This window comes from Aedes albopictus, chromosome 2 (assembly GCF_035046485.1).
Source record: "Aedes albopictus strain Foshan chromosome 2, AalbF5, whole genome shotgun sequence".
Lineage (NCBI taxonomy): Eukaryota > Metazoa > Arthropoda > Insecta > Diptera > Culicidae > Aedes > Aedes albopictus.
In genome coordinates this window covers 229275339-229287739 of record NC_085137.1, presented here as the reverse complement: position 1 = coordinate 229287739, position 12401 = coordinate 229275339, and the positions used below count along the sequence as shown (strand labels likewise).

Below are 12401 nucleotides of genomic sequence, written 5' to 3'. Positions count from 1 at the left end.
AGCACGGGTCGCCTGACACCTTGGATTGAGGTCCCCTGTTTGGTGGACTTTTACCCCCGGAACAGGGGGTTTGTAGTGCTATTCTAAGCCAGCAACTACACGGGCGATTACCAAATCAATTACCTGAGGGAAAAGGAAAGGAAAAAATGATGGGACAAGGATCAAAAATTACTGTAAGCCCAAGAAAGTCAACAAAATTTCCTTTACGAAAAGTGCTTGGACCAATCGGGAATCCAATCCGTCACCCACAGCGTGGTCATGCTGAATACCCACGCCTTTATAGCTGTGGCTATAAGGGTCCTTGGGCTGCAAAATGGTGAGTCGATAAGGAGAGCGTCCAACATAGCTCTGTTCCTCACAAGTTCCTACCTCATGCTTCCACGGGTCAAACGATGACAAAGGCCGCCAGCTAAGAGTTGCGTGCTTAGCTGGTAGTGCAGCCTGGGCACTGTTGTCCTTCTGACTTCAGCTGGATTGAGGAGATACGTCTCCAGCGTCTGTTCACCAAGGAGGTGCGGCTCAAACAGCATCTGTTCTGGCATCCACGGGCTGAGTATGAAATGCTGTATCGTGTCAGCTATACCTAAGAAGGCAGCCCCTTCAATGCAATGTAGGCAGTGCGGCTCCGGTAAGGCAGCTGCTGAAAACCTTCAAACACCCAGAAAAGCAATAGTAGAGTAAACGGATTGATTCAAAGGCAACAGACCCGGCAACGAATGAAGGACAACGATTGGAAAGTCGGATCTTGTAACGTGAGAACTTTGAATGAACCCGCACGTGTTGGGCTCCTCGCTCGTGAACTGCAGAATGTCGGCGTTAATGTGGCTGCTATCTAGGAGATACGCTGGCCCAAAACTGGAGAACGTGAATTCCGAGCACCAACACTTCATTCAAGTACCACATCTACTACAGCGGCGGCGATAAGGCAGAACGCGGAGTTGGCTTTATAGTGATCGGGAAGCAGATGAAGCAAGTTATTCGGTGGAAGCCGATAAGCGACCGAATCTGTGTGTTAAGGATGAAGGGCAAATTCTTCAACTACAGCCTGATAAGCATCTATGCGCCAACGAACGACAAACCCGATGACATGAAGGATGAGTTCTATGAGAGCCTTGATAAGGCCTACGGAGAGTGCCCAAAACAAGATGTCAAAATAATCATCGTAGATGCAAATGCGCAGATCGGCAGAGAAAGTTTCTTTTGGCCTGTCATTGGAACGGAAAGCCTTCATTCTGTTACCAACGATAATGATCTGCGCCTGGTGACCTTCGCTGCTGCTAGAGAGATGGCAATCGGCAGTACCTACTTCACACGTAAGAATATCCGAAAACACACCTGGCGACACCCGAGTGGTGACACTTGCTCCCAGATAGACCACGTGCTGGTCGACGGGCGACATTTTTCGGACGTCATAGATGTAAGGTCTTACAGAGGCCCGAACATTGACTCGGATCATTATCTTGTCACGAGTTCAAGAAACAACAGGACGATGCGTTTCAATATCCAGCGCTTGTCAGCCGAACGGGTTGTTGCACAGTACCATCAGAAGCTAGACGACAGGATAGGAGAGACCAACGGATCTGGAGATGTCAACAACTTATGGGGAGTTATCCACGAAGCAGTGACAACATCAGCGCAAGAGGTGATAGGTATCGCTTAGCGACGCCAACGTAATGGTTGGTTTGACGAGGACTGCCAACGAGTGACGAACGAAAAGAATGCCGCCAGAAGTCGAATGCTAGTGGCCGGTACCAGTCAGAACAGAGAGCGGTACAGGGTGGCAAGAGCAGAAGAGAAACAAATGCACCGCAGAAAAAACGGCAACACGAAGAGAGTGTTATTGCTGAAGCGCAGGAAAGTATGGACAGGAACGATATGTGGAGGTTTTATGCAACTGTCAATGGCGCGTGGCACAAGACTGCGCCAGTGTCCGCCATGTGCAATGACCGGGAAGAAAATTTGCTGACAGACAAAACAATGGTGGTAACCAGGTGGAAGGAACACTTCGAAGATTTGTTGAATGGTAGCAGTGAAGGAGCACCCAGGAACAGGATTAACATAATGGATGATGGTCAATCAGTGGAACCACCAACACTGAATGAGGTTAAAAAGGTCCTTAACGAGCTGAAAAACAGCAAGGCTGCTGGGAAGGACGAGATCCCGGTTGAACTTCTTAAGCACGGAAGCGACCAGCTACATCAATCAATCTACCAGATTATTATAAAGATTTGGGAGGATGAAGAATTGCCCACCAGCTGGTTGGATGGCCTCATATGCCCAATCTACAAGAAAGGGCACAGACTGGAGAGTGCCAATTACAGAGGGATTACCCTTTTGAATTCGGCGTATACCCAGACAACCAATTTGCACGTATAATGAAGTTTATGTTCATGTTATACGTACTTTTATGCGTTAAAGTTACATCGCATAAGATGCAGCAAAAGTGCCTTATGCGTACAAAAGTGGAGGCGCTATACGTGCATTGACGGAACAATAATAATGCTATATGACTTGAAGCGATGTCTTATGCGATGCACCGCGTGCACTATTGCGACGCAATTTAGCATCTTATGCGATTTAATAACATTAAAAAAAAACAATTCTGTCAGCTCGATTTCGAACTACCCAAGTAACATTTTGATGACCAATTAGTCTTGTAGAGGTTTTGAGAACCGTCATAAAACATTTTTCCTTTTATTTTGGTTTTATGATGGTTCTAAAAACCACTTCTAGTCTATTTGACTATAAAATGTTACATGGGTAATGACCTCTGGATTGTCGAGCCACACTTCACACACAACACCAAACGCTACTTATGAAACAAGCTGATATTCTAACTCACCTCAGTGTTTGTTTGAGTGCACTTAATTCACTTGCACTGTGCGTGTTTGGCATGCTAAAAACGATTTCCCGTACAGATTTCACTGCCCCTCTCTGGCTAGCACCTCCCATTGTTGATTGTCAAGCCAACAAAACAAATAATGATGACTTTGCAACCATAATTATGGCTGTTCCTTTTCTTGTAGCTTTTTGACACTGCAACTCTTTAATTGTTATCACATATCAAATCGCGTAATGCCAACATAAACGCTTCTAGCTTATGTGAGTTTGTATGCACACTTCAACGAGTTTATTTGTACTTTTATTCGATTTAATCCATACACCAATGGAAGGTAAACTGACACAACAAGAAAAGTACCAAGCGAAGTCGTATAATCATCGCAGTACGCAATTATGCGAATTCATTTGGCACTTTGCGAGTTCGCTCGCACGCTTTTGCGAGTAAGTAAAGTTCATCGCAATAAAACATCAAAATATCATCAACTACGATGTGCTCATACCTTATAAAAGTTTATTTGTATTCTTATATGACTTTACCTGATATATCGTAATAGGTTTAAAAAATAACATCATATGCGATGAAATTTGTCAATCAGCCGTACATATATGCGATAGTGACTTAAAATTGTACTTTATACGATGTACAACGTGGTTTCTTATGCGACTCCTGGTTGTCTGGGTTAGATACTGTCGCGTGTCCTGTTCAACAGACTGCGACCTCTTGAGGAGTACTTGGTCAACGAATACCGTGAGGGCCGATCAACGACGGATCAAATGTTTATCCTGCGAATGATCCTAGATTTATTTCGGGAATATAACTTGCAGACTCACCATCTGTTCATTGATTTTAAAGCAGCGTACGATTCAGTGAAAAGAAATGAGCTTTGGCAGATAACGTCAGAACATGGTTTTCCGGCGAAACTAATTAGGCTATACGCGCTAAGCTGGGTGGATCAAAATCAAGTATTCAGATCGCGGACGAAGTGTCTACGTCGTTTGTGACCTTGGGAGGATTGAAGCAGGGGGATGCTCTTTCAAATTTATTGTTCAACATTGCCCTCGAAGGAGCGATTAGGAGGTCAGACGTGCAGAGAAATGGCTCTATCATCACACGGTCGCACATGCTCCTCGGTTTTGCGGACGATATTGATCTCACCGGCATCGATCGAAGGGCAGTGGAGGAAGCTTATGCTCCTCTGAAGAGAGAGACAGCGAGCATAGGCTTGACGATTAACTCTACCAAGACGAAGTACATGATAGCGGGAAGAGACAGGCAGGCCTAGTGGTGTTAGTGCTGAGGTAATAATAGATGGGGATGTGTTTGAAGTTGCTGGAGAATTTGTTTATCTTGGAACACTTGTGACATGTGACAAAGACGTTTCCCGTGAAGTGAAAAGGCGTATAGGGCACTGCACTGTTTTGATTTTGTATGGGATTTTGACGTTTCTTGGCCTTGTTGTTTACAAAATTTCTGTAAGAGTGAAAGAGAAAGAGAGAATTTCATGCAGTGCCCTATTGCAGCTGCAAATAGGGCCTTTTACGGTTTGCGTAGCCAGCTTAGATCCCGTAACTTGCAAACGCAAACAAAATTCGCTCTGTATAAGACGCTGATTCTTCCGGTTGCCCTCTACGGTCACGAAACCTGGACGTTAAAGGAGATAGACCGAAAAGCTTAGCTTTTGGAGTTTTTGAGCGCTAAGTGCTACGGATAATTCTAAGTGAGAAACAAGAAAATGGAGTGTGACGCAGACGCATGAATCACGGGTTGTACCAAGTGTACGATGTTGCGAATATTGTGAAACGTATAAAATACGGCAGATTGGCTGGACACGAAGTGTGAATGTCGGAAGAAAGAATTACGAAAACAATATTCAGCAGAGAGCCCGAACTCGCTGGCTGCACGCGGTTGAAAAAGATCTATGATCCCTACACGTTCGGAAAAACTGGAGGAACATCGCCAGGGACCGACGAAGATGGTGCTTTACTATACGCTCGGCGTTGGAGTAAAGTTACTTTGTAGCCAACAAGGTAGGTTTAAGGGTACTTTCTGAAACCAGTTAGACCTAAAATTGGCCTCTACCTTCCTTTCAATCTGAAGAAGGACGATCAAGCTTCAGACAATTTTGCCAACAAAAATCCCTTGTGATGAAGAAAACATATCTATTAAAAATACCCAAAGTCACTCTATGTAATACTGGTGGTTAAATATTTGAAAATTGTGTCAACCATATCTTATGGCGACCATGACGACAGGACATACAAGGAATAGACAAATTGATCCGGACAGGCAATATTAATATTGCTTAATAATTGCTTAATAATTGCTTCGCCATGTGTATATCGTGCTTGTGATTCTATTATATAAGTAATTTGAACGTATTTATCATTGACGATAAACGCAATAATAACTGAGATGCACTCAGAAGAAATTTTACGTTATATAAGTGTATTCCAAATCCTTATATATAACCTATAAGCTGTTTTATAAGCCGCCATTTTTTGCGCTGTTTTGATTATATAAGTGTTCGATATTAAGTTAATAATACAAGAAAAAAACACGTGACTTTGTTTGAAACGTGGATTTTAAACTATTATACAGCTAGCTGTGTTACTTGGGTTTTTACTTTTCAGAAAATATTCAACTTTTTTTATCTGTATTAACGAGATTTTTAGCCCTAGGCTAGTTCATCTCGGGACCCACGCTTTTCTTCCCTTCCGAAGGAAGAACTCACATTTTGCGAGTTTGTCGGGAGTGGGATTCGATCCCAGGACCTCGGCGTGATAGTCAAGTGTTCTAACCATGACACCAGGTCCGCTCCACAATATTCAACTTGGTGTAACTTTTCATAAAGTGCATAAAACGTTCTTTTTTTTTCTCAAATACAGTGAATGAATTATTAATTCAAACATTTCTGCTAACAAAATTTCATTGGTAGCGTTAATATCAATAGCGACGTCTTCAACATTAAATTCCAAAAGAAACAACTTCAACAATACTAATCAAAGAGATTCTGTTATAATTTTGAAAAAAGATATCACCGTGATTTACAAATAAAAGTATGTGTAGAAAGGAACAGTACTTAACCCGATTATTTTACTGTATGTGTAGATTCTAGAAAAGATAAAAAAGGTTTATTTATCGAATTAATGGATAAATTTTAGGCGAACAAAAAATCTAAAACAATTGCTCATGAACCTTCAAGAGAAATTTATGGCGATATTTATTTGTAAATTATGTAGAAATAGTTCATTCTACTTTTCAACTACATATTTAATTAATTGAAAAGAATGGAACAAGTGCCAATCCAGTTAAACTTTCTTCTGATCTTACGAACAGTAAAATTGCACAAAACAAACACTCTGCAAACAGCACGCAAGCATTTCAAAGTGTAAATAATGCACTTGCAAATGGAAATACTCCCCCAGTTCACTACAGAAACCTTCCATTGTATTCAAGCTTTTACCAGCTCCGTCCCGTTGTTCGCGCACCGGTTCACACGTTGTGCTAGTTACACCCTGTTGCCGTTTCTATTTGGATATGATTTGCAAGGAATTTCTAATTAACACTGACTGTTTTTTATCATTTCAGGTGATCTGGGCCAACTGCTGCGGGGTGTGATGACAGAAGCCAAAGAACTTGCCGCGGCAGAACGTTGCTCGCTTTTCCTGCTGGACAAACAGACCGGGGAGCTGGTGTCGAAAGTGTTTGACGGAAATGAGGTATGCTATCTTTTTTTTTTTGTTTCATTGCGAGGTTGTCTGCCGTTAGTAGGGCTTGGAAGTATTGGTTTTTCTATTTCTTTCATTTCATAAAATTAATCACTGGGGACAAGTTCTTTCGCGTTCCAGGTTTCCTTGAAGAATTTAATAACACTAATGGAAATGAAGATGTTTAGAAAAAATGATTTTTCAACTAACATTCCTTGCCCGTGTAGCTGCCGGCTTAGAATAGCACTACGGACCCCCTGTTCCGGGGGTAAAAGTCCACCAAACAGGGAACCCCAATCCAAGGTGTCAGGCGACCCGTGCTGATGGATGAATGATTGAGGGGGTTTCAAAGATGCTCGATCGTTAACGGAGCCCGTAACGTGGGTAGATCACCTTTTCGTGTTGAGTTACGGAGTAAAATCTACCGAAACTTAGTGTCGTCCTACTTTTCCAATTTTGGAATATGCGTTCTGGCAATTCAAGGAATCATAGTATTTAGTCCTTGTCACTGGTATCGTGGTGGCTTACGGTCTCTGAATAAAACTTAGTTAACCAACTTTACTTTGCAGATAGTTAAAAACCTTGCCGTTCGAGGCTAAACTTGATGCAAAGGACATCAAATCGAGTTAGGGATCCATGTATGTACTAACTCTTCAAAGACAGGTAAGTGCTGGTATGCAAGGAACATACTAGAATCCTTATTACGGAACATATGTTCCATTATTGGAATGGTATTGCTGCTAATGTTAAAACCCGGGTTCTAAACTTCTTACTGGGGAGAATTTAGCAGTAAAACAAGGGTGATGCTAGGTTTCCGATGCATGGCCAATATCAGTACTTTTGTTTTGTTTTCTACGAATACAAAACAAAAACTGTATCAAAATCGATACTTTATTGCCCCTCAATGGCAATGGAGTAATGCGACATGCACTACACTAAGGATACGGGTAATGTCACAATAGATCTAAAAACTGGTCGCAGTGACAAACCCGAACAAGAATAAAAAAAAACATTCCTTCCCCTATTCTATGGAGGTGGAGCGGGCCTGGTGTGATGGTTAGAACACTTGACTATCACGCCGAGGAACTGGGATCGAATCCCACTCCCGACAAACTCGCAAAATGTGAGTTCTTCCTTCGGAAGGGAAGCGAAGTGTGGGTGCCGAGTAGGGCTTAAAATCTGGTTAATACAGATAAAAAAAACCTATTCTATTCCAATTGAATAAAAAAAAAATCTAGGCTAATCTAGTAGGAAGGAGAATGTTTCATCCACGCACAAAATGCTGTTCCTTTGTTGCTCTAAAGAAATTCAACGTTTCATTACGGTTTCAGTAATAAGATAGAGTCAACCTTATAGTAGGTATCAGCATAGGAAAACCTTTTCTTGGATTCCTTTTCCCTACTTAATGAACTTCATTTCTCGTCCATTCTATCTTCTTCTGTGACCTACGTAAACAAAAGCGTGCCAGAGTCCATTTTCCTCATTGCTTCGTTAGCAAACAAGCCGTACCATAGAATGATGTAAAATTGGGTTGCTTTTTTATTCAATGAAAATCTAGTTTTTTTTTATTTTCTCCGAAGATACTGTTTTATGTCATGCACATTTTAAACATGCTTTTCATAAATAAAGCGATGAAAGCAACAACAGATTACCACAATTTTCTCCAACACTTAATTCCACGGAACGGTACTAGGTGGCATCCCAGAGTGAGCATCCTCACTCAATCTCAAACTGCGGAAACGGCAAACGGCACGTTCGACTTAATCAATATTCTTTGAACTCCTTTCATGTTTCATGTAGCATCGGATGCCTTTGGCACGCATGGACTGCCGTCCTAAGAAACCTGTCAGCATCTGAAGAGCAAGACGTGGAATAAAAATCTGTTTCATTTTGTTGGTTGATTCCTTGATGTATGGATGGATTGGATATCTAATATATCCAGTAGCCGTGTATCATCTTTGCTGACGGTCCGTTTTTGCTGCTGAATTAGTAAAATAGATCTCACGTCAGTAATGGGGCAAGACATGGTGTGCATTAAGTGCGTAATTTGTCGTCGTCGTACGACCCAAGCACTACTGGATGGTCTGTGCCGTGTTGGTAGTAGGTTAGATGCACCCTCCCCCCCCCCCCCTCCCTCTGGCCACCAGATTTTTTTTAATTCGAGCTAACTCAAATACATATTATTAATGATTAAGAGTTCCAGAAAAAATATCTCAAAAAAATAACCTATTCGTATAATTAAGGATTTTATCCACACTAATCAAACCTTTTCTACTCGAGAACCATAGGAAATTTCGCCAAGTAGAACCACTTCGATGGAATTTACTATAGAATTTCACCAAATAACAAGCTTGGTTGAATGGCTAAATTTTGTGATGTTTATTCATGGAATACAAAAACAGCATGCCCAATTTTTTAGATATGCCGAAACCAGTTCCGGTAGGGAAAAGAAGGACTTTGTAGAACCATATGCTGCACGCCTAAATTACTCAGCACTAAAATGTGTAAGACCTACTCATAAATGCATAATTTCCATACCACTCATAAAATGTGTAACAGTTACACATTTACAAAATCTGCTCCTACGTCCACAAAATCGTAAAATTTGCAAATATTTTTGTATGGCAATCTAGCTAGGATTACTAGCGACCTTGATGAACCAAAAAATATAGACATTTCGCATCTAGAACGAGCAGATTTTGCGAATGTGTAACTGTTACACATTTTATGAGTGGTATGGAAATTATGCATTTATGAGTAGGTTTCACACACTTTAGTGCTGAGCGGTTTTACTGTGTGCTATAGAGTGCAGTGCTACACGAATTTCACTAGTATTCAATTCAAATAAACGTCATGCTAAGAGCAAAATACCTGGGATTTCTTTACGAATTCTTTCAAGGACACCTTCAGAAATTCCTTTAGACATTTATTCAAGAACTTCTCCTGGGATTGTTTCAGAAATTCCTCAAGGAACTTATCCAGGAGTTTCTCCTACGTGAATTCTTCCATGAGTATCTTGCAGGGTTCCGATAATGATAGTTTCAGGGTTTGTTCCAAGAAATGCTTCAAGAATTCCTCCCATGATTCCTTCAGACATTTTTACAGATACTTCTGCAAGAATGCATCGACAAATTCCTCCAGATTTTTGCCATAGCTTCCTTCGGTGAGTCCATCATTGATTGCTCCAGAGAATTTTTCAAGAATTCTACACGCTCAGAAAACCGTTCTGATAAACGTGAACAAACAAACGCCAATATAAGAACAAGCAAATATACACCGTGAACTGGAACTAGTTCCAGCTGTCAATATGGGCGTTCTAGAAAACGTGAAATCTAGTTCACGGTGTATATTTCTTATTGTTGTTATCGTTGCTAAGCATAGTTCCCGTTGCCGTGACTGGGAGTGCATGTATATCGGAACGGATTTTTTTGCGTGTATGGGTTTCACCAGAAACTCCTCCGGGAATTTCTCCTGGGATATCTTTAGAGATTCCTCCAGTGATTGTTCCAGTGCTTTTATTCGAGGATTACTCTAGGAATTTCTCCAGAGATCCCCAAAGGAATGTCAACTGAAATTTTACCAAAGATTAGCTAAAAGTTAATCCAGGAGTTCCTTGAAACATTGTACAAAACATTATTTTGGGAGTCCATCCAAAGATTCCAACAATAATTCGTCCAAAAATTATTGCAGACTTGGATTCCTTCATATTTTTTTTCCTACAGAAATTCTTCCAGGAATTTATTTCCTAAGGAATTCCTCATGGGACTGCTTCCGGGGTTCAGGAACTCCTGCAGGGATTTCTTCAGGAACTGCTGGATTCCTCAAGAAGTTCATCCGCAAACTCTTCTTAGAATTCCTTCAGGATTTCTCTAAGGATTTCATCTGCAATATCTTCATGAATTCTTTCTGGGATTCCTCAAGGAATTTCTCAAGGGATTCTGCCATGAATTTCTTCAAAGATTCCTCCAGGAATTATTCCTCTGGGAATTGCTGCAGGGATTCCCGAAAAATTCATTCAGGAATTCCTTCAGAAATGCCTCTAGAGATATTCTCCAGAGATCCTCCAAGAATTTCTGCAGGCCTTAACTCGGGAATCGCTTCTGTGATTCTTTTTGGAACAACTAATTTTAAAAATTCCTCCAAAGATTCTCCCAGGAACTCTTCTTAAGATTTCTTCAGGAATTCCTCCTTGTATTCTTTAAGGATTTCCTCCAGGAATAAATTCAGTACTTCCTCCAGGAACTGTTAAGGGATTCCCTAAGGGATTCCGCTTGAAATCGTTTTAGTGGTTCCTTCTGGAGTTTGTTCAGGAACTGTTCCAAGGATTCTTCCAATATTTCTCCAAAAAATCTATCTTCGATTTCTTCAGGAATTATTCCTGGTATTTTTCTACGAATTCCTTGAGAAGTTTATCCACGATTTTTTTTTCAGGAATTCCTCTAGGATTTTTTCCAGGGATTCCTCTGGAAATTCCCGCAAAGATTTCCTCCAGGAATTCATCTAGAGATTCCTCCAGGAGTTCCTCTAGAGATTCTTTCAGGAATTCCTACAGGCATTCCTCTAGGACATTAAGAATCCCTCCAAGAATTCCTACTTTTTTTCAGAGATTCCTTTAAGAAATCCTTCATGGTTTCCTTAATGCATTCCTTCCAGACTTCCTCCAGGCATTCCTCCAGCGATTCCTCCAGAAATTTCTCCTAGGCTTTCTTCCGAGAAATTTTCCAGGCTTTCATTCAGGGATTCCTCCTTGGATTCCTGCAGAGATTTCTCTAGGATTTTTTCAGCGATTCCTCCAGGAATTCAACCAGATATTCATCCAGGAATTGCATCAGGGACTCTTGGGATTGCTTCAGGAATTCTTTTTGAGATTTCTCCAGAAATTCATGCAGGCATTTATCCAGGAATTATTCAAGGTATTCCCTAATGCATTATGTCAGCAGTTCATCTAGGAATTTTTCTAGGAAATCCTTCAGGGATTCCTTCAGAAAATCTTCCAGGGTTTTCTCTAGGAATACCTTTTGATTTTTTCCTGGATATTCTTCACAATTCCTTCAGATATCCTTCAAGGAATTGCCGCAAAAATTCCTCCAGGAATTCCGCTAAAAAAATCTCCAGGTACATCTTTAGGGATTTTTCCAGGGATATCTCCACGATTTTTTTTTAATCTCGTTAATACAGATAAAAAAATTCACGAATTTTTACAATGGTTCTCCAGGTGTTCCTACAGAAATTCCTTCGAGGATTTCTCCAGCAATTCCTCCAGAAATTTCTCTAGAAATTCTTCCAGGAATTTCTCAGGGAATTTTTTCAGTTTTTTTTCCCAGGGTTCCTCTAAATATTCCCCCAGAAATTTATTCAGTAATTGTTGTAAGAATTCCTCCAGGAATTGCTTCAAGAATTCCTCCAACAATTCCCAAAGGATAATCTCCAGGAATTCCTTCCAGGAACTCCTCCAGGAAATTCTCCAGGAATTAGCCCAATAATTTCTTCAGGAATTTCTCCAGGAATTTCTCTAGGCATTGATCCAGGAATTGTTCCTGGACATCCTTCAGAAATTATGTCAGCAGTTCTTCAGGATTTTTTATCTGAAAATTTTCTGTTGATTTTTTCAGAAATTCTTCCAGATATTCTCAGGAATTTTCCAGGGATTCTTGCAGGCATCTCTCCAGGATTTTCTCATGAGATTCCTTCATGAATTGCTTCAGGGACTCCTCCAGGGATTTCTACAAGATTTTTTTGAGGGATTTTCCCAGGGATTCCTCCAGGAAATCGTTCGAAGATTACTCCAAGAAATCCTCTAGGGATATCTTCAGAAAATATTTCAGGAAATTCTCCAGGAATACCTTCAGGAA

The 12401-nt window shown here is 40.9% G+C and overlaps 1 protein-coding gene and 1 long non-coding RNA gene across 4 annotated transcripts in view; both read left to right on the top strand.

Moving 5' to 3' along the window:
• The window catches only part of LOC134287952 (uncharacterized), a 746963-nt gene that overhangs the window by 236811 nt on the left and 497751 nt on the right, over nucleotides 1-12401 (top strand). The window lies entirely within an intron of this gene.
• The window catches only part of LOC109401385 (cGMP-dependent 3',5'-cyclic phosphodiesterase), a 239401-nt gene that overhangs the window by 197820 nt on the left and 29180 nt on the right, over nucleotides 1-12401 (top strand). For all 3 annotated transcript variants that reach the window (XM_062851275.1, XM_062851274.1, XM_062851273.1), the window contains exon 7: nucleotides 6431-6561. In XM_062851275.1, the coding sequence (XP_062707259.1) occupies nucleotides 6431-6561 (131 nt within the window). The remainder of the gene's footprint in view (nucleotides 1-6430; nucleotides 6562-12401) is intronic.